Source organism: Hypanus sabinus, chromosome 4 (genome assembly GCF_030144855.1).
Source record: "Hypanus sabinus isolate sHypSab1 chromosome 4, sHypSab1.hap1, whole genome shotgun sequence".
Lineage (NCBI taxonomy): Eukaryota > Metazoa > Chordata > Chondrichthyes > Myliobatiformes > Dasyatidae > Hypanus > Hypanus sabinus.
In genome coordinates, this window is record NC_082709.1 from 147,288,955 (window position 1) to 147,312,561 (window position 23,607).

The 23,607-nt window shown below is 39.4% G+C and overlaps 1 protein-coding gene across 1 annotated transcript in view; it reads right to left on the reverse strand.

The window, feature by feature from the left end:
• Positions 1–1,967: 1,967 nt before the first annotated feature.
• The window catches only part of LOC132393285 (vang-like protein 1), a 43,521-nt gene continuing 21,881 nt past the window's right edge, over positions 1,968–23,607 (reverse strand). Inside the window, exons 5-8 of the mRNA XM_059968326.1 lie at positions 9,021–9,154; positions 8,398–8,530; positions 6,302–6,536; positions 1,968–5,770 (exon numbers count right to left, since the gene is read on the reverse strand). Coding sequence (XP_059824309.1) covers positions 5,510–5,770; positions 6,302–6,536; positions 8,398–8,530; positions 9,021–9,154 — 763 coding nt within the window. The 3' untranslated portion in view covers positions 1,968–5,509. The remainder of the gene's footprint in view (positions 5,771–6,301; positions 6,537–8,397; positions 8,531–9,020; positions 9,155–23,607) is intronic.

A 23,607-nucleotide genomic window follows, 5' to 3' on the forward strand; every position in this document is an offset into this window, starting at 1 on the left:
ACTGGTAAGAATATGTGGAAAATATTGTCTGCCTTAGAGTCAAAAGCCTCATCTTGAGAATGTACGAAGCAGAGGCAAGAGGAACTGAAAGGGATTGCATCTTTACAAGTATAGTTGTGATATTTGTGGGAGCCTGTAGGTTCATTGCAGATGTTTGCCTCCTGAGCTCAAGACAGTGATCCAGAAAATAGAGGATCAAGAGTCCAGATAAATTTGAGAACAGGATGGAGAGTAGCAAAATTAACAAACTCTACACAAATGCAGGAAACACTGGAACAACACCCTGCCGCACCTGTATTAATAACCACCCCCCCACCTGGTTCTACCTATCAACTGGACTCAAACTTTCCCTCTCATCCATACACTGCCATCTTTCCTCTACGACTCAGTCCTAATGCAGTGACGATCTGAAATGTAGATTACCCCTTTGCCTCCACAGCTCGACTCGTTGAGTTCATTCTGGAGTTAGGTTTTTGCTTCAGACTCCAGCATCTGCAGTCTCATGTCTACATACAGATTCAAATATTCAACTGTGGGAACTTTTTCCATACCAGTAAAGTTCTCTAAACAGAAAATGTTTAGGAGCAAATAGCAGATCAAATAATAGCATCAACCTTCAAATTTATTGATGCATCACAAACTTCTGCATCCTTGTTCCATATCCACAGACAGTTCAGTATTGTGTGCTATAATTAAAGAGGTTTAATTTCCACCCCCCAAAAAAATAAAAACAACTAATCTGTTGTGCTTGTATAAAACCTTTGGAGACAACGATTAGAAACGTTCCCAATTTAAATGCAACCTATTCCTTAACCAATCCTTGAGGCCAAGCATTTCTATTTTCATGTCAGGATTGGATGCCAGAGCAGGATTGAGGCTTCAGTTGTATGGGAGAATCACATCAAGGATTGAGTCACAGCCAAATTATATTAAAAGGCAGATCATAAAACAGTGAATTTGAAGTCAATTTGTTACAGATCATATCTAAAACTCTTTCAAATAGAGTGGCTATTCAAGTGGCTTTCAAATAGATTTAATTGGGTTTGAAAGTTCACTCTGATCAGTTATGACTGGATAAGCTCCAATTAAACACAGGCTCACATGTTTTATTATGAATATCTAGCACATGCAAATTTTGTTTCCACTCCCATTCTCAATAACTTCCCCACAGAAGAATTGTGCATTTGATGATCTAATTTAAAAAGGTTTGTGACCCAATTACAACTCCACTTTTAGGCTAGTAAGTGAATTTACAAATAAAGGTTTCCTCTTGTCTCAAGACACAAAAGCATCCTGGCTTACTAACAGTTCAAAAAAACTGAATAAATAGCTGCAATTTCACTATTGTGCATGGACTCTTGCTGAACAAAAGGCATAAAACTGCATTGAAGTGTTATGGGAAACATATAGTGTTAAAATAACAGATTATCCCTTTAATTATACCAGTCAGAATAGATACTAATTTGCAAAATTTGTCCTCTTTTCTGTGAAGCCGCAGCATTGCTGAAACATAATTTTACTTTCCTATCACCATACTTCACATACCATTACTCGATGTTTTCCTAGGCACGTGAATACAATAAGTTACAAGCACTATTTATAAAATAAAGTGTTGAATCAGGAAGTTGGCTTAATTGTCCCTGGACATTGGATCCTGAGGAAATCTCATCTTTGTTTGATGTTACCTTTCAAAGATAACATGAATTTCAAGTTTCACTAGCTAGGAATCATGACAAACTTGAAATGTATTACATTATTAAGCACTAGAATGCCAATCCTCCACTGTTTTAATTCCTTTTGTTAATGCTTACTGTTATTATTGCACAACTATTTAACTATTACAGGCACTTTGAGAGCAATTAGATATTGCCTTTAAATGCTGCTTGAAACAGTGTCCCAAGAGTGTTGCCAACACCCAAGAACAGATGAAAGAAAAAATACTATATTGACAACCAAAGCAGAACAGCTCCAGCTTTCCTCTTTATTTTCAGGAGACTCCATGTACAAAACCTGGTGTGGAAAAAACATTTTGCAATTTGTTACAAAAATGTAAAATTTAGAGAATGATTCCAAAAAGAAATAAATTACTAAGGCTAAATACACACACAATTGTTAGTGTCTATCATGCACCTATTCAATTGGATTAAAAATTCTGTAATTCCAAATATTGTCCCTAAAATCCACAAATTCTGTTCCAGTACAAGGTGCAGAAGCTTGTAGTTATAGTCCTTGGATATACAATAGAAATTGTGTAAAAATCAGTTCTTGTATAAAATTAGGTGTGAACAGTAGTTACACAGTGACAATTCAATAACACTTTCACAAGACTAGAAATCTCAAGTGAGTTACCAATCAATCTTACAGCAATGACTTTGGCTGCCAAAAACGGTGGCCAACAATTCTTTTTTGCTTTACAGTGACAACTGTACTTGATACATTTTACATTCATATTGAGACCATAATGGAATCAAGTTGCATAATATAAATGAACATTTGTGGTGATGTCCCTGTTCATCAAGGCCATTCACACAGGGTTAAAACATCCTGACACTTGCAGATTATAAACAGAATAGAGAACTGTAACATCATCTAATTGCAATAGCTTCATATGACAGAATGAAAAACCCTGGTGAGCTCACCCAACTATCCAGAAATGTCAATAAGCTCCTATGGAAAATTGGCATTTACTTTCAAAGGAAGATTAAATAGGATGTAAACTCCTATAGATATCTTCCTCTTAAACTGTCAAGAAATCTTAGTGGGTGCTTCCATTGAATATTCTGTTCATAAGATCCCTTGAAATGAAATAAGTCATCAGGTTATGACTTCTCCTCACCATTAATTCAAAGGGTGGGATGCAGTAGGACTATCTTTGGCAATGGTACAGTGGTTTCTGAGCAAGTGACACCCTAGAATTCTTAGGAGGTGAAGCCATGAGTAGTGTATGAATATCAAAACCAGAAACGAAATGGAAAAACATGGCACAGGCATCACAGACTGTACTATGGGCATGTTCCCTCAGGGATCACACTGGACTTACAGTGCTCAGAGTGGGACCTGCATGCCTCAATACTTCCAGCAGAAACAAGGGACATTTTACCACACAAATCTAAATACTAAAGCTTATGCTCTTTAAATGCATATGGGAAAAAGTAAAGTTTAATTCAAATAATTGGACCCAAAGTTTTTGCATTAAATGTTTAGCTAGCATTAGTTGTTAGTTTCCTTGCATCTCTGATGTTATTGTTTAAAGGAATGTACATTAAGTTTGAGGTAGTGACAGTAGAGATTATGCATAAAGGAAAGTATTTTCCATCTGCATGGTATTAAAGCAGCTACTCAGGAGGCAATAATTATACCACTTCTGTATTTAAAGAATGTTAAGAACTTCTATCCAAATGTTCTTCTGGTCATTGTTTTCTATTAGAGAGAACCAAAGCTTATTCAGCAACCTATTAAGGCTACATCTAGGTGGCAAGTCCTTTCCTGCTATTCTATGTTTAGCCAGTTCCTGTTTCATTGTCAATATGCCTAGCTCCCTGGCGAATTTATTCTTTTTAAATATACGTTATCCAATAATATATCGCAGACAAGAAATTCACAGTAATTAACTCCATAGTTCATTTGCTCAGGTCCTTTCATCACTGTACTTGACATGACTGGAATAAAAGCAGCAATGTACTGGTACACTCAAATGCGCACCAAGGGCACTCTGAATAGTATTTTGTTGTTAACTACATGATAGAAGTATGAATCGGTTCCTGTCAGTTCTCATTTCCAACATAAGGGAGTAAGCTTTTACGTGATACTTCATCCAACAGTCAAACTGCAAGCTGACACAGATCGACTAAAAGGAACCGTTTCGATTGATAGGCAGCTCTGATATCTTCAAGCTAGGGAGTGCACTTTGAGCTGCTGGGCTACCGCTCCAGTAGGATTTACCCTACCCATTGCCATTATGCATTGCTTGCCAATTAAAACCATTAAAGTAAACTGAACAAGACGACAGAAAGATATCTTGACACATCCCATCTATCAACATGTGAAGTCTTCTAATAAAAAACTAACTTCAGGGCAAAATCAAAAGGATATTAAAATTGAAACCACAAATCAAGCCTTGCTGTAAGATCAATTAGTAAATTCATTGTCAGATGATATTTGACTTTGGGAAAAACAATCCAAAATCATTTTCTGTTACAAACAGTAATTTGACAAATGATGGTTGCTTGGCTCGATCTGATATACACATTGACCAAATACTGTACTCTGCTCTTGATCTGATAAAACATTCTTTATACACAAGAAATGTCAATTTAAAAATTGGTAAAAACAAAGTTCTGTTAAAAAATAAAATAGAAAATTCAAAGGCCACAACCATTTAAAAAAAAAGTAAAAAGTAAATCATTTCTCAAACAGAATTCCAACAGCAAACATTTCTGTATAAAAATTCCGTAAGTGGGTGTGCAGTGCATTGTGGGCAAGAGGTGAGCCAGCAGGGCACATTCTGCATTGCACTACAAGAGGTAAAAGTGTGAAGAAAATGATTAAGAGTCCTCAGTTAAAGAATGCAGTTCCAACTGGGCAGATTCCAGGATACAAAACAAAATTAAATTTGGAGTATTTTACATGCCTCATAATTTTGGAAATATGTGACACTGATTTTAGTGTGCATGATTTAAAGATACACAAAAGACAAAATTAATGCTTGTTCTTTGCTGTACAAGTGTGCTCTTGTGTCCCAGATGAATGTGTCTTAGTGTTTCCTTCCTCAAGCACTTCTCAAGCCCTCTTAAAGCAATTTAGCTGAAATTACTTCCAATTTTTATTTTAGAGTGGGGGTGGGGTTGATCATGGGTCTGGAAATTTTTCCCCTATCTTTACATTACCTGCCTAAGGCAAAACATCTACAAAAACTCCACGTATTGGATAAAACACTATCTACTCTGTAACAATGCTTACACTGTGCAAGTCTACATTCCCGAACCAAATTTTCCAAGTAGATTATCTGGGAAAAGCTGGTTCTCTAGAACACTAGGACTCGATAGATGGAATCTATCTACATCTTCATTTGCAGAACAGTTAGCCATTAACAGCTATTGTAACCAATCTTCTTAAAGAAAGGCCCAAATCTCAAGAAACACACATTTAGGATTTCCAAAGTACTTTCTCTAGAGGGTGAGATGGTCTATATGAAAAAAAAAGGTTTCTCTAGAAACAAGTGGAAAGACAGTGCACTTTTCTCAAAGTGGAAAATGTTCAGGTTTCTAGAGGTCCACTGCTATTATGCTGGTGTCTGGAAGCAGGCTGATACAGTTCTCATCAATCGGGGCAAAATAGGCAAGCCCGTGATAGGTGGAGCACATTTTCTTGAAGATTTATACCGGAAAGTATAGGTGTCCTGTATTTAGGAAAAAAAATCTAAACATGGTCAAAAGATAAACACCCTTCCCCATCCAAAGTGCAGTTGGATTATCTGACTGATCTGCCATGTGTCCTTGGCATTAACAGCTTACACTGATGTCTCAGACTGAAGACGCAACACAAACTTATGAGATTTTGGGTCGATGAACTCCTCAGAGAGTTTGATGAAAGGAATTTTTTTCACTACCACTATCAGACTGAAGTCAAGACATTTCAGTGTGAAAATCAAGCCATCCTTTAGCCCATTGGTCACCGCCTCTTCACTACTCAATGTCCATTGACTGGCCAACCATCTGTTCTTATCGTACTGGAGAGTGGGTCCAGGGTTCAGGTAACGCTCCAAAAAGGCCTACAAGTTAAACAACACAGTGAGGAAAGTTCTGAAATACACAAGTGCAAAGAATATATCAGATAAGAAGGGAAGCACATACTTCATGCTTCAGCAAATATCAAATTTAAATAAACAGATAGCCCTTTCAACACTAATTCTGGTAACATTCTGCTCCTATATCTTACTTAGTCTCTAGATGAGGGAAGCTTCACATATCAAAGTAAATGTTTTAGATCAATTTATGTTAAAGTCTGTACTTTTAATGTAATCTTTTTCATAGGCTGACATTTCCAGCAAATGAGACAAACATTAAGACATTTTCAAATAGGTGCTTTCTCCTTTCACCTTCTACTGGACTGACTCTCCCCATCACTCCATTTCCAGTTCTTAACTATAACTATGAATCAGAATCAAATCCAGACAGCTCTGACAAAGTTAAATTAAGTTTTGCTGAAATATTAATTTTGACTAAGCAGTACATATTTTAAGGAAAGTGCTCAGAGTATGCTGATTTTGTGCAGATCAGCAAATTACTTGCATGAAGCATACCTTTGGAGTCATGTTGTTGGTAACACAAAATGCCAGATGCTGCAGGATGCTCTCCATGGTGTGGTAGTGCTGCTGTCTTGTAGTACGTAGATATTTCTGTAATGCTCTTGCCATCGAAGGGAAGATGGATTGTGCAGCATTCAAGGGATCCATCACTTCTCCAGGAGCTTTCTGTTGCTCGTCATCCTGAAGTCTTCTGATGTGAGTAAAAGCCTCTTCAACTGCTACCACCAGCCTGATAAATGACCATTAGCAAAACGTGAATTAGCTTTTCGAAAGTTTCTCTCCTTCCACACAGTTTGTTTCAAATGAGTTTTCAATACTGCCATTTCCATATTTGCATCAGAAATTATGACCAGAATGTCAGGCTGTTTGAAAGGGATGTTGGCTAAAATAAGCAGCTACATTCTGCGCAATGAACAGGTAAAGAAATAATAAAACCACTTTACAAGTATTTTCAGTTAAATGATTTGTAACCTCTTGTAGACAAAAATAGAATCATTCTGCAATACTGTATCCCATCAAGACTGGTTAATTTGAATACAATTCCAAATCCTGCCACAAAAATTACACACCTTCCTCCTTAAGGTAACATTTTGATTGTAATTGCTTGTAACAGTGATCAAAATTACCTAGAAGCCATAACGAGAATGAAATTCTTGAGGGTGAACATTTAATGCTGACAAGGTTGTAAAACAGACGTGAAGAAATATGCAGGTTGCACACTGGCTTCTGAGCCATTGGTGCTCATTTTAATTTACCCAATGACACTGAATTTTACTTGTTACAGTGTAATTGTCAGTAATTGCTCAGTTTTAAACAGGCAAGATACATAAAAAGGGAGTCAAATTAGGTCTTTATAGAAACATAAAACTAGCTCACAGAGTAGCCTTTCAGAACACACGTTAGAAAGAAACAATCACATTTCTTGATATCACAAAGCAATATAGACAAAAGCCTCATAATTACAAGAGTAATTATTGGGCAAAGTTGTGGTAAATGGAATTTGATATGGGTACATTCAAAACTGAAAATCTGGAAGTAGAAGCTCAATAGAAACTGGGAGAAGATTGAGAAGGACCACATGCATGGATTACCTAATGCTCTGGCTAACAGAATAGCATCATTATACCCAGTATATTGTGGGTACCAAGTAACAGAGGTTATACTGGCTAAAAGATTTTTTTTTTTAAACAAAATATACTTTATTCAAAAATAAAATTATATACAATAAACCATTCAATGACTCTCAATCCTTTACAAATGCTTCCATTACAGTCTTTACATTTTCACACTTTTCGCCACCAACGTGGCATATTCCATATTAACATTCCCTTATTGAGGGGTATACACCCCACCCCTCTACCCTCAACTCCCACGGGAGAAGAACCCTAGACTGTGTTCCTCCCCCACTGGGCCCTTGCGGTGGCTGCACCAAGTTTGAGTGCGTCTCTCAGCACATACTCCTGCAGCCGAGAATGTGCCAGTCGGCAGCATTCCCCCACGGACATCTCCACGTGCTGGTAGACCATCAAGTTTCGGGCCGACCAAAGAGCGTCTTTCACCGAGTTGATGATCTGCCAGCCGCACCGGATGTTGGTCTCGGTGTGCGTCCCCGGGAACAGCCCGTAGATCAGAGAGTCCTCTGTTACGCAGCTGCTGGGGATGAACCTCAACACTGTCCCTTCCATCCTCCTAAAAGATGCTGCACTTTTTAGTTCTTCAGATCAAACTGATGGAATGTTTTTAGATTTAACCTGTAAGACTTTGCCTTTCCCCAATCACACCTTTCATTTAGGCTTCCTTTCTCCAGCCAAGGGATTCTAAATCATCAACATATTTTAAGAGAAATGATTTCCACTGGCCGAGAAGTCTAGTGGGGAAATGGGTCTTTTACAAGTAAAATTTGGAAACATTTCTTGCAAAGGATTGGGACCAATGTGTAAATGATCATTCTGAGATTGATTTTATTTTTGTTCAAAGTTATTGAGACACAAGGTAAAGAAAAATGTATGTGGTTAAGTCAGGTCAAACTGGATCTCATTAAATGACAGAACAGATTCAAGTGACTAAATGGCCTAAAGTTTTGACATTACCTTGCACGTCGCTTCCTCACTCTCCGATCATGTTCTGCTTCCTCATAGTACAGTTCATTATGACTTGAATCGCGCCTCCTTGCTGCAGCGGCAATCATTGCACGAGATTGCCCAGCAGCATTGTTTCCTGGACCTAGGAATAGATAAATACTCAGGATAAAATTAATTCTGCTTATTCAGGCCATCCTTAAGCATTAATATTAATCAGTAGCAGTCTACTGAAGACAACAGCAGGCAAGACCATTAATGAAATGCAAGGCTCTTTCAGGAAAAGAAAGGTCTTTCACTTCAATAAAAAAAAATATTTCTGAGAACTTTGAGAGTTTGGAAGTTTTGGTGTCTTCTGCAAGAATATTCAAAATTAAAAGCAGACTGTATATCATCTTAATTACAAGACAACAAGAGTAGGGAACTCCTGTGCAATTTTATAGAGCCCTGATGAAACCAAATCTGGAGCTTGTAAGAAATTGTGAGATATAGAGTTAAACCAAGTGTCTGAGATAAAAGAATGGTCATGATCATATTGCCACAAGAGAAACAAGAAGCTGAATGGCCCACTTCTGCTTCTATCCTTTTAAAGCGAAGCGTCATTTTCTGTTTGGATTACTCCTGTATTGACTTACCATCCACGTTGTAGACTTTCAGTCCAGCCATGTGCTTGGCAGCACGAGACTTTGCAGCAGTTAAGAGTGCTGGATTATGGACAGTGAAATCCTTGTAGTAATTCTCCAGTATGACAAGTGCGGCCCGCTGGATACTGCAGACACAAGATGATGCACAAGATGTATGTAGAACACACAAGCAACTAACTACCTTAGACACAGAATATTCTCTAACCATAATATTTTAGAGTTTGTTCTTACATTGCCAAGCACTTAGTTTAAATCATGATGAATGGATTCAGCACCTTTTGAGCATTTCAAGAGTAAACATGGCAAAACATTTTGATGGATCATAAAAGAAAGCTGAACGTTAAGAATGCCAGGCACTTGCCTGGAGTTCAATTTCAGTCATGATAAACCAGTGATGAAAATGGTTCACATACTAAAACAAAATTGCAGAACACTTAGGAAGAAGCAGTAGCTGCCGCATTATATAGCTGTTTAGTTATGTTACAAGTGCGTAATGCCCTGCTCTACCTTGAACGAATGTTTAAAACAACATCACTGGGATACAATTAGCTTGTATAGGATGGTCGAAAACAAATTTCTCAACTGGCAGTCAAGTTATTCTGTGTAAATCTGTGAGGATGATCGGTAGGCTTCAACTTGCATTAGCACTGCTGCTAATAATTTCTAGCTCACCAATAAATATTAGAATTTAGTATCCTTGGCATTCTGACCCTCCACTACTCATGCTCTACCTGCCAACTTTCTACTTTAATCCAAGACAGACAAATGCAATTGTTTCAATAACTGAGCAGCTAGGGATTACTGATATAAAAACAGCATACAACAGAAATACTCAGCAGGTCAGGCAGTTTCTATGGAGACAAGCACAATTAATGATTCAGGTCAATGACCCTTCATCTAAACTATTTCTTGATATGAAGGAAATGATTAATGATCTGAAAGCAAATGGAACTGAATTTGGTGGAATCAGAAACAAAAATAAATTCTGTAAGAATTCAGTTTGTTAAGATTGAACACCTTTCATCAAAATCACAGTATTGCAGTCAGATAATTTAGAATTATCAACAGTGCCTATTAGTACCAAAAATAAAACTGTAAGGAAGATCTAAAGTTTGATGAAGGGCTGGGTTTCAGGAAGAGGAGGTCTGGAGAAGTTAAGGGATACTGCACAATTTCCAAAATGCCAGTGCCTCTGCAAATGCCACATCAAAAAAATGGTACACATGGTATGTAATGGTCCAGGATCATGGCAGAGGAGAATTTTTTTAAGGAACATTTTTGACCGAAGTTATAGATAAGCAAGGTGATGGAAGTGATGAAGCTAAAGCAAGGTAAAGGAGCAGAAGAAGATGGCACCGGTGAACACCACTACCAAAGGTAATGTCTACAAGATGGGTCACGAACCAATTCTCTTCACTTCTTTTTATTAGATATGGTTCTGCTGCTGTTGGACCCTGTAATCTTTATTCTAGCAGTATGATTTTGAGTTGATCTAAAGCTTTGCTGCCTCTGAGAGGGTTCCACCAGGCTGCAACCAAACTGTGCTCCATGGTGGCCAAGAAGCCAGGAGACAGGCCAATGACTGACCATCTCTTGCTGATCAAAGTTCTGAGGAAGACTGAAATCAGAGGTGAGTGTGGAAGTTGAGCAAGTGTTCAGTGCTGCCTACTAGCTTCTTGTTCGCTGCTGCAAAGGTGTCTGCACATGGCAGTCTCTTGCTCTTTGCTCCTGAGGGAAGGTCCTTCAGTTTGAGTGATCTCTCTCCCTTGATAGTGGACGGGCCTTAAATCAATGCAGATTGTAGATTTGGACTCTAATTGAGTTTCTATGATGTGTTCTATTTCTAGTTCTAGTTGCTTTTTTGGTTACTATTTGGTGAATTTTTTTTGAATCGGGTGGTCTGCAGATAATAAACACTGAGCTGAGTTGTACTGAAATATATCTTTTGTGTTTTATATTCTGTGCTTTCAATCTTTTTTTGTCTTTTTTGTGAATTCTTTTTGCGTGCAGGTCGTGGGACAGGATTTTGATGTTTGATATTTTTCTTTGAATAGGCTAGTTGCATGGTTCTTTGTTTCGTGACCGTCTGTGGGAAGACGAATTTCAGGGTTGCACACCGCATGCACACTTTGATAATAAATGCACTTTGAACTAAAAGAACAGTAGTTTGAGGTGTAGAATCAGTGGCTGGGTAGAGAACCTACGCTGGTTAGTACAGCAATGGTTGATAGAATAAAGGCTAGAGTTGACATAGCTTGACAGGACAGACAGCCTAGGGAAGGAGAAAGATGAAAGAGTTGGATGTTGATTAAGATAGGTTAGGGATGGTAACCATGAAAGCAAGAGGAAATTGCTGAAGTTTTCCTGAGATGTTTCACAGAACTCAAAAACTGCCACTTAATGTATGTTGGCCAGGAATGTTCGGGTGCACCAAGAACAAACTGACTGCAACCCCACTGAAATATATAGTAATATATAGTGGAGAGAGGCACTGAAGGAGGTTGGTGTAAACAGACAGGTTAACATCGCAGGAGACAGTAAAGGAACGCCAGTCAAAGAGAATATTATCTGTAATTTTAGTTAAGAACGTTCAGTAAAGACACTTGAGGTTTAAAAGCATAGATAAAAACGCATAGGCATGGATCTGGAAGAAGTTTCATTATAAAGATGTCACATGCTTTTGACATACAATTTCCATAAAGAAATACAATGTAATGTTTAAATAAAAAAAAAGGTAAAATAAAGCACCAATGGCTAATAACTCAAATGCAGAGCCCGACATTACATGCTAGATTCTAGCCACAGGTATAACAATTTGCTTTGACTCTCTGGGGTTAGAGATTTGCTTCTGATTGCAATCAAACAATTCCCACTAGAAGGTTCTGTGCAAAAGTCAGACTGGACTCCGACAGGTTTATAATATCCTCAGGAGCAGTGACCAGGCAGGCACAAAAAATGGATGAGATCCAAGTTTGCTATCTACCTGTCTAGCAGTAGCAGTTTAAGCATCGGGTCGAAACTTCGACTACTTTTTTCTATTAATGTTGCCTGGCCTGCTGAGTTCTTCCAGCATCTTATGTGTGTTGCTTCTACTTTTCGTTGCTGGTTAATATTTAGAAAATAGAACATAGAAAACCTACAGCACAATACACGCCCTTCGGCCCACAGTGCTGTGCTGAACATGTACTTCCTTAATTTAGAAATTACTTCTCATTACCCATAGCTCTCTATTTTTCTAAGCTCCACGTACATATCCAAGAGCCTCTTAAAAGACCCTATTGTATCCGCCTCCACCACCATTGCCTGCAGCCCATTCCACGTGCTCACTACTCTCTGCGTAACAAATTTACCAGACATCTCTGTATCTACTTCCAAGCACCTTAAGACCGTGTCCTCTCATGTTAGCCATTTCAGCCTCTGATGATCCACATAGTCAATGCCCTTCACCATCTTATACACCTCTATCAGGTCACCTCTCATCCTCTGTCGCTCCAAGGAGAAAAGGCCAAGCTCACTCAATCTGTTCTCATAAGGAATGCTTGCCAATCCAGGCAACATTCTTGTAAATCTCCTCTGCACCCTTTCTATCGTTCCTGTAGTGAGTTGACCAGAATTGAGCACAGTACTCCAAGTGGGGTCTGACCAGGGTCCTTTATAGCTGTAGCATTACCTCTTGGCTCTTGAACCCAATCCCACGGTTGAAGAAAGCCAATACACCGTATGGCTTCTTAACCACACAATCAACCTACGCAGCAGCTTTGAGTGACCTATGGACTTGGACCCCAAGATCCCTCTCATACTCTCACTGCCAACAGTCTTACCATTAATACTATATTCTGCCATCATATTTGATGACAAAATGAACCTCACATTTACCTGGGTTGAACTCCATCTGCCACTTCTCAGCCCAGATTTGCATTCCACTGACATCCCTCCACACTATTCACAACACCCTCAACCTTTGTGTCATCAGCAAATTTACTAACCCATCCCTCCACTTACTCATCCAGGTCATTTATAAAAATCAAGAGAAGGGGTCCTAGAACAGATCCCTGAGGCACACCACTGGTCACTAGCCTCCGTGCAGAAGATGACCCGCCTATAGCCACACTTTGCCTTCTGTGTGCAAGCCAGTTCTGGCTTCACAAAGCAAGGTCCCCTTGGACCCCATGCCTCCTTACTTTCTCAATAAGCCTTGCATGGGTTACCTTATCAAATGCTTTGCTGAAATCTATATACACTAAATCTACTGTTCTACCTTCACCAATGCCTTTAGTCACATCCTCAAAAAATTCAATCAGGCCTGTGAGGCACAACCAGCCTTTGACAAAGCCATGCTGACTATTCCTAATTATATTATGCCTTTCCAAATGTTCATAAATCCTGCCTCTCAGGATCTTCTCCATCAAATTATCAACCACTGAAGTAAAACTCACTGGCCTATAATTTCCTGGGCTATCTCTACTCCTTTTCTTGAATAAGGGAAGGACATCTGTAGCTCTAATCCTCCGGAACCTCTTCCATCTCCAATAATGATGCATTATTGTTTTACATCAAATGTCTTCATTATAATTAAACTTTAAAAAAAAATGCTAATTCATAGCTTCAATTTTCCGGCCAAGTCCTGTCATATCATGGGAATCTCAAAATTAAATGTGTTGCTCCTATTAAACTTGGAATTAATTCAACATTGGACAATGAAGTGATTTATTAAATGTTTTCAGCCGCTAGTTCTAAGATCTAGTACACTCAAAAACTTCTATAGTTGTACCATGGAGAGCATTCTGACAGTCTGCATCACTGTCTGGTATGGAGTGGGCTACTGCACAGGGCCAGAAGAATCTGCAGCTGGTTGTAAATCTAGTCAGCTCCATCTTGGGTACTAGCCTACAAAGTACCCAGAACATCTTCAAGGAGTGGTGTCTCAGAAAGGCAGCGTCCATTATTAAGGACCCCAGCACCCAGGGCATGACCTCCATCAGGTAGGAGGTAGAGAAGCCTGAAGGCACACACTCAGCGATTCAGAAACAGCTTCTTCCCCTCCGCCATCCGATTCCTGAATGGACATTGAATCTACCTCACTTTTATTTTAAATGTACAGTATTTCTGTTTTTGCACATTTTAAAAATATATATTTAACACATGTAATTGATTTACTCATTTATTATTTTATTTATTGTTATTATTTTGTTTTCTCTGCTAGATCATGTGCTGCATTGAACTGCTGCTAAGTTAACAAATTTCACGTCACATGCCAGTGATAATAAACCTGACTCTGATAGCTATTCTGTAGCTTTAGTCTACCATTGCATGAAACACTCAGAAGTACAAAATCTCCCCAGGTTATGAATGTACCACTTATCTGGGAAGTAGAGGATTGGGAGGCATTTAAAAACCAACAGAAGGCAATTTTAAAAATCCATAAAGAGAGAAACGAAGAAATATGAAGGTAAGCTAGCCAAAAATATAAAAGGATATAAAAGGAGTTTTTTCAGATATACGAAGAGTGAAAGAGAAACAAGAGTGGATGTTATACTATTAGAAAATGACACTGGAGGAGCAGTAATGGGGGACAAAGAAAGGGCAAATGAACTTAGTAATTATTTTGCATCATTCTTCACTGTGGAAGACACCTACAGAATGCCAGAAATAAAGAATGTCAGGGGGCAGAAGTGAGTGTTGTTACTACTACCAGGCAGAAGATGCTTGGGAAGCTGAAAGGTCTGAAGGTAGATAAGTCACATGGACCAGATGGACTACACTCTAGGGTTCTGAAAGAGGCAACTAACGAAATTGTGGAGGCATTAGTAATGATCGTCCAAGAATCACTAGATTTTGGAATGGTTGAAGGAGTAAAGGTAAGGACTATTTTCTAAATGGGAGAAATTCCCAAAATCAGAGGTGCAAAGGGATTTGGGAGTCCTTGTGCAGGATTTCCAAAAGATTAACTTGCAGGTTGAGTCAGTGGTAAGCAAGGTAAATGCAATGTTAGCATTCATTTCGAGAGGACTAGAATACAAAAGCAAGGATGCAATGCTGAGATATTACAAGGCAATGATCATAACTAGGAGCAGTTTTGGGCCCCTTATCTAAGAAAAGATGTGCTGGCATTGGAGGGTCCAGAGGCTCATGAGATTGATCCCATAAATTAAAGAGGTAACAAATGAGGAACATTTGATGGCTCTGGGTACGTACTCGCTGGAGATTAGAAGAATGAAGAATCTCATTGAAATCCATCAAATTTTGAAAGGTTTATCGAGAATGGATGTGGAGAAGATGTTTCTTATAGTGGGTGATATCTAGGATCAGACTGCACAGCCTCAGAACAGAGGGACATACTTTTAGAACAAAGACGAGGAAGAATTTCTTTAGCCAGAGGGTGGTGAATCTGTGGAATTTATTGCCACAGCTGGCTGTGAAGGCTAAGTAATTGGGCATATTTAAGATGGAGATTGACAGGTTCTTGATTAGTCAGGGAGTAAAAGGTTATAAGGAGAAGGCATGAAAATGGGGTTGAGAAGGCTAATCATCAGCCATGATGGAATGGCGGAGCAGGCTTGATGGGCCAAACGACCTAATTGAGATCCTATACCTTATGATCTTTTGGGCATCCTGTATGTACAGACGAATGTTTTGGACACTGACAGGCTAGATTGGCCATCTGCTGCAAAGCTTCATATATCTTCTGTTGCTTAGGGACTTTGCTCACAGCCCCATTTCATATCGCAAACTGTCCAGTTTATAAACAGTTCACAGGAATGAGACTGCACTGTAACCTGGCGAGAACCAGTAATTACAATGCCTGAGTTTTAAAACACGATTTGCCACAACACTGTAATGATGAATTTTTTCCAGCAGATGCCCCCAGTCAACTACTTAAATACAGGACACTGAAAATAAACTACAAATGCAGTATATCTACAGCAGGATCAGCAACACTGTAAATATTCACCAGCTCAGGCAACACGTCTGGGAAGAGACGTTAACACCCAGGTTTAAGAGATGGCTGGAACCCCTCCCACAGATGCAGCCCAAACTGCTGCATTTTAATATGTTTTTTTAAAAATTTCAAATGTTGGAAGTCTTTCATTAACATACAGTAAGTAGCCACTATTTGGGCCATAATTCAGAGTCGTTTCTCTCGTTCAGCATTCCTGACGATCTGGATCCATCCAATTATAACCTATCTGGCTCTTTTCCACCTTAAACAGCTGGTGTAATCTGTGTTAAATTTCCTATCCTATTCCCAGTGAACTTGATAGAGTCAAAACATTTATGACAAGGCCATTTGATCTATCATGACTGTCAGAAATGAGTTACCTTCCCCAAACCCACCTTCCAGCATTTAATCTTTAGTCCTGAAGATGTTAAACAGGTAACAGAAACTAACCAGTTCCTCAAGTCCTTTCCATTGCCTCCTCCACATATCTGAACTAGTCACATTGAGAAATGTGATCCACACTATTCTTCCAAATAAATGGCATTGATTTGGAAACTATGTGGGCCTAAAGCTTTTCAATTTCTTTGAAGATAAGTAAAAAAAAACCCTACCTTACCTTCACTTACCCCTTTTCCTGGGTACATTGACGACTGTATTGTTCAGCTTTCAGTTCTCACCAGTACTTATGCAACCAATTTCCATCTTTCTCTCACCTTCCTCAGCTACTATAATTCCAACATTCACACAATATAGGTAGCTACATCTTCTTCTCTGAAGATCATTATGATCTCCAAGTCTCTCCATTTTGCAAATACATGTGATTTCTACTGCTTCTAATTTGCCTTCCATTTCCCCCAATGGATGATTTCCCCACACAGAGTTGACAAGCTCTCCACCATACTCAATTTCCTGTATTTTTGCTTTCATTCCTTGTCTCTTCCCCCTAGAAGCCATGCTTCCCTTATCCTTACTTTCCAATCCCTGGCCTTCTCAATCAACAGCCACCTCCAACCCCTCCCTCCTGCATACCAAGCAGACAATCCCCTTCGTGGAATTCTAGGTCACGTGCTGTCCACCACCAAACACTCCCTTTCCCAGTGCACCAGTCCATGCAGCTGTGGGGGAATACGTGCCCCCTTTCTCTCCTTCTTTCCCATCACAAGGGACTCAAAACACTCTTCCTGGGCAAAGCAGTACTTTATTTGTATTATTTTCAACTTAGTACATGTATATTCTGCTCATGATGTCTTCTCTACACTGGAGATGAAACCCAGGTCAGACAACAGCTTTTCATCCTGGCTGCTGAACATAAATTCCCAGTCTTACTTCATCAGTCCCTGATTCTATATTAATGAAGCTCTATCTAAACTCGAATAAAATCTCATCCCAATTAAGCACACAACATCTGGACTGAACACAATTCAACAATTTCACATCTTAAGCATTTGTAATACTTTGTTTTGATTTCAGATTTTTAACATTTGCAATAAATGAAAATCAAAATTTGTTGATGCTGCCTGACCTTAACAACTCCATTATTTCTTTATTTCCAAAATCTTTCCTTTTACAATTTTAGGTAAGCATTTCTTCACTTTACACTTCCTCTAGACCTCATGCTCTGGTGCTCATATACCATTTCACCTCGCATCATTACTTTTACCACTTTCACATACAGTCAGCCCTCCTTATCCGTGGGGGATTGGTTCCGGGACGCCCCGCAGATACCAAAATTCACAGATGCTCAAGTCCCTTATATAACATGCATCAGTGCAGTGGTCTTTAGGACCCAGTGGAACCCCCGATTTATTTAACGTCTCCGAGCGGTGGACATTAGGACTTGGCGGCGCAGCTCTGAATCTGCAGTGTTTCTGTTCACAAAAATAATCACGATCGCGATTGAAAATAAGGTGGAAGTAATAAAGTGATCGGAAAGAGGTGAAACGCCATCGGTCATTGGAAAAGCATTAGGCTACAGTCGGTCAACGATCGGACAATTTTAATGGAGAATGTGAAAGGTCCTGCCCTGATGAAAGCTACAATTTCAACGCACTGGTTAAATTATTGAAATATGTATGTTTCTTAAGTGTTTTATATGAATAGAAAGGTAAACTATGTAGTATATACTAAGAAGAACTTTTGACTGACTCTAAATAATATCAGACGTACCTGTTCCGACTTCAAATCTGACTTAAAGACAGACTCAGCGATGGAACTCATTCATAACTTGGGGACTGCCTGTACTTTTAAGTCATTTCTAGATTACCTATAATACCGAATACAATGTAAATGCTATGTAAATATTTGTTATACTGTATTGTTTAGGGAATAATTATAAGAAAAAATAGTCTGTACATGCTCAAGCAACGAGTGCTGGAGAGAGAACTTCCAGGTTTTCCTGATCCGCAATTGACTGAATCCGCGGATAAGGAGGGCCGATTGTACACCATCTATTCCATATGAACTTATGCTTGTAAATTTTCCTCTCTCCGCCTCCTTTGCACCTTAAAACCAGTAGAGCTTTAAGATTAAAGCTAATCTGATGTAAGTCACAGTGAGAGGCTTTGGCTCAACAGGCTTCAGCGAGAACAAGTGGTTTTATGTAACCTTCCCCTCTTTGAATATTAGTACATAGCTAGCGCATTAAGAATGGATCCAGGGCTAGCGGTATGTTCTTTGTGTAAGATGTAGGAACTCCGGGAGAACCCCAGTCTCCTTGATAACTAAATCTGCATGAAGTACATCAAGCCGCAGCTCCTTAGACCATGTTAAGGAACTGGAGCTGCAGCTCAATGACCTTCGGCACATATAGGAGAATGAGGAGGCAACAGATAGGAGCTACAGGGGGTTGCTAACCCCAAGTTGAAGGAGGCAGGTAGCTGGGTGACTGTCTGTCAAAGGGAAATTGAATAGACAAGCAGAGTAGAGTACCTCTGTGGCCATTCCCTTTAATAATAAGTATACCACTTTGAATATTATTTGGCAGGGGGGGGGGGTGAGAGGGAGAAAACAATCTACTAGGGAGAAGCCGCTGTGACCATGCCTGGCACTGAATCGGACTCAAAAGACAAGGGTGAGGAAAAGAATAGAATAATGACAGGGAATTAGTGGAGAAGACAGGAGATTCTGTGGATGTGACAGACATCCAATTGGTATGCTGCCTCCCAGATCGTGTCCACAGCATTTTCAAGGCGGAGTGTGAACGGCTGAAAGTCATGGCACATATTGGTACTATGACATAGGCAGGAAAAGGGAAGAAGAGAGAACATATGGAGATAAGTAGAAAGCTGAAAAGCAGGATCTTCACAGTAGTAATCTGTGGATTGCTGATTGCTGCCTGTGCCACATGCCGGTGAGGGCAAGAATAGGATTATTTAGCAGATGACTGAAGAATTGGTGCAGGAGGCAGAGTTGCAGATTTCTACATCATTGGGATCTCTTCTGGGGAAAGTATAATCTGTTCAATAAGGACACATTACACCTGAACTTCTGGGGCACCAATATCCTTGCGGGCAGGATTGCTAGAGCTGTTGGGGATGGTTTAAACTAATTTAACAGGGGGATGGGAACTGGAGTAATAGGGCTAAGGATGGGGCAGTTGGTATACAAGTAGATGCAATGTGTAGTGAGACAGTGAGGATGGACAGGCAGATGATAAAAATTGCAATCAGTGGAATGAGAGAGTGTAATATGAGGGCAAATCAAAAAGGGTGATGTATACAAGACTGAAGGTGGTATATCTGAATGCACGCAGTACATGAATTAAGGTATATGATCTTAAAGTGCACAAAAGATCGACAGGCTTGAAATTGTGGGCATTGGTGAGTTGTCCATGAAAGAAAATCATAGTTAGGAGCTTAATGTCCAAGGATACACATTATATTGAAAGGTCAGGCAGGTGGGCAGGAGGTAAAAAAATGAAGTCAAATCCTTAGAAAGAGATGACATAGGATCAGAAGATGTAGAATCCTAGTGGGTAGAGTTAAGAAATGGCAAAGGTGAAAAAGCAATTAATGGGAGTTAGAGGCCTTTGAACTGTGGTCAGGATGTGGGCTACAACTTACAATGGGAGAGAGAAAAAGGGCATGTCAAAAGAACAACGTTGGGATACTCATGAGGGATTTCAATATGCAGGTAGATTGGGAAAATCAGGTTGGTGCTGGATCCCAAGAAAAGGAATTTGTAGGAAGCTTGTGAGATGGCTTTTTAGAGTAGCTTGTATTGAGCCCACTAGAGAAAAGGCAATTCTAGACTGTGTTGTGTAATGAACCAGGTTTGATTAGGGAGCTTAAGATATAAAAAAAAAGTTTGGAGGCAGTGATCGTAATATGATAGCATTCACGAGGGAGGGAGGGAGGGAGAGAGAGAGAGAGAGAGAGAGAGAGAGGATAAAGTCAGATGTATCGGTATTACAGTGGAGTAAAGGGGATTACTGAGGCATGAGGGAAGAGCTGTCCAAAACTGATTGGAAGGGGGCACTAGCAGGAATAACAGAACAGCAATTGCTGGAGTTTCTGGGAGCAATTCAAAACACGTTGGATAGAAACACCCCAAAGATTAAGTAATATTCTAAAGGCAGAACGAGGTAACCATGGCTGACAAGGGAAGTCAAAGAGCATAAAAGCAAAAGGGCATATACTGCAAAAATTAGTGAGATGTTAGATGATTGGGAAATCAACACAAAGCAAATAAAAAGTCATAAGAAAAGATGAAATATTAAGGTAAGCTAGCCACTAAAAGGATATAAGAAGTTTTTTTCCAGGTGTATACAGAGTAAAGGAGGCAGAAGTGGATGTCGGCCCACTGGAAAATGATGTTGGAGAAGTAGTAATGTGGACCAAAGAAATGGCAGACAAGCTTAATATGTATTAAGTAATAAGAAGGTGGAATTTGGGAAGCTGAAAGATATGAAGTCAACTGGACCAAATGAAAGTAACCCCAGGGTTTTGATAGAGGTAGCTGATAAGATTGAAGAGGCATTAGTAGTAACTTCTCAAGAATCACTACATTCTGGAATGGGTCCGGAAGACTGAAAAGTCTCTTAAGGAGGGAAGGACAGAAAAAGGAAATTATAAGCCCGCGAGACTAACTTCAATAGTTGGGAAGATGCTGAGGTATTTTGGAGGCACATGATAAAATAGGCCAAGATCAGCATAGACTTCTTCAGTGAAAATATTGCCTGACAAATTAGTTGGGAGTTCTCTGAAGAAATAACAAGTAGGATAAACAACCAGTCAGTCGGTGTTGCTTACTTGGATTTTCAGATAAAGCTGTTTAAAAAGATAAGAGCCATTCTATTACTGCTGTTTTTCATGTTAAATGTTAATGTTTGGATAACGGAATTGACTTTGAGGCCAAGTTTGCGGATGATATGAAGATAGGTGGAGGGGCAGGTAGGGCTGAGGAAGCAGGGACTTTGGAAAATGGGTAAAGAAGTGGCAGATTAAATATAGCATAGGGAAATATATGGTCATGTACTTTGGTAGAAGGAAAAAAAGTATGGACTATTTTCTAAAAGGGGGAAAAAATTCTAAAAAGTTGCAGGTGCAAAAGTACTTGGGAGACTTTGTGCAGGATTTCCCAAGGTTAACTTGCAGGTTGAATTGGTGCAAGGAAGGCAAATGCAATGATAACATTCATTTCAAGAACTAGAATATAAAAGCAAGGATGCAATGCTTTATACGGCATTGATCAGACAACATGAGTACTGAGAGCAGTTTTAGGCCCCTAATCTAAGGAAAGATGCGCTGGCCTTGGAGAAGCTCCAGAGGAGGTTCATGAGAATGATTCTGGGAATGAAAGGGTTAATGTACGAGAAGCATTTGATGGCTCCAGGCCTGTATTCGCTGGACTTTAGAAGACTGGGCCGGGGAGGGGCATCCTCATAGAAATATATCAAATATTGAAAGGCTAGAGTGGACGGGAAGAGAATGCTTCTGGTAGTAGGGGACCAGAAGGCACAGTCTCAGAATACAGGGATGTCCATTTTTTAAAAAAAGAATTAATTTCAACAGAGGGTAGTGATTCTGTGGAATTCATTCCCATGGACATCTATGGAGGCCAAGTCTTTGGGTATATTTAAAGTGGAGGTGGATAGGCTGTTGATTAGTCAGGTTATCAAAGATTACGGACGAGACATGAGAATAGGGTTGGGGGGGGGGATAATAAATCAGACATGATGGAATGGCAGAGCAGACGCGATGGGACTAATAGCCTAATTCTGCTCCTACAGCTGCAAGAAAGTTTTTGGACCTTTATAATTTTCTGATTTTCTGCATTAATTACCTATAAAATTTGGTTTGATCTTCATCCAAGTCACAATACAATCTGCCTAAACTAACAACACAAAAAATATTGCACTTCTCATCATTACTGAGTACAGGTTTGCCTTGCTATCTAAAGGTAGAGCGTTCCTATGAAACCATTTGTAAGCTGAAATGTTGTAAAGCGAAAATTAATTACCATTAATTTATATGGGAAAAATTTTTGAGCGTTCCAAGACCCAAAAAGTAACCTACCAAATCATACCAAATAACACACAAAACCTAAAATAACACTAATATATAGTAAAAGCAGGAATGATATGATAAATATACAGCCTATATAAAGTAGAAATATTGTATGTACGGTGTAGTTTCACTTATCAAAATTGGAAAGACAGCTAGCCAAAATCAATTTGGAGAGAGAGAGAAAAAAAAAATCGGCACCTACACACATTTGCACGTACACACAACTGCCCGCACAAGGCTTCACGGTCATGGTAGTCTTTCTCCGGATAAACACACATATAAAGCAGGCGTCTTTTTCTCGTAAAAGCAAAAATCCTCTTTGGTTAGCAAAAACAGGTATTAATGTAGGTCTTTCGTAACAGCCAACTGTCGTAAAGTGAACTCTCGAAAAACGGGAGCCACCTATACACCATTTAAACATTCATAGTCTAGGTTCAAAAAAGTATCTGAACCTCTGGGGTAATGCCATCTAACAAAAGTTATTTGGAGTCATATGGTCCGATCAATGAGATAGATTGGAGGTGTGGGTTGTTGAGATGCCTTAAAAAAGACACACTAAGGGTAACAGCAAAAGACCTGCAGAAATCTCTAAACTTGCTAAAGTCCCTGTCCATGTGTCCACTACAAGAAGGATACTGACCAAGAATGGTGGGGTTCATGGAAGGACACCACAGAGCAAACAACTGATCTCCAAAAAATAAAAAAAACATTGCTGCCTGTCTTAAGTTTGCAAAAGACTGCCTGGATGTTCCACAATGTTTCAGGGACAATGTTCTGTGGACAGATGAAACAAAAATTGAACTTTCTGACAGAACTGCACACCGTGATGCTTGGAGGAAAAAAGGGCACTGAACACCAATACTAAAACCTCATCCAAACTGTGAAGTATGGTGGAAGGAGCTTCATGGTTTGGGGCTGCTTTGAGTAGCATTTGTGGGAGAAAAGGAATTGTTGATCATTCAGGCAGAAATTCTACATCAAGATTGATACTACTAGCTCCTTTAGCAGAATATTACTCCAGGTTCCAGCATGTGTTTTCTTTCATCTCAGTGAGACGAGATGTATATTCATTGGAAACCAAAAGCAGAATACAGCCAGTCCAGCTTTAGAACTATTAAGAATGGAGCACATT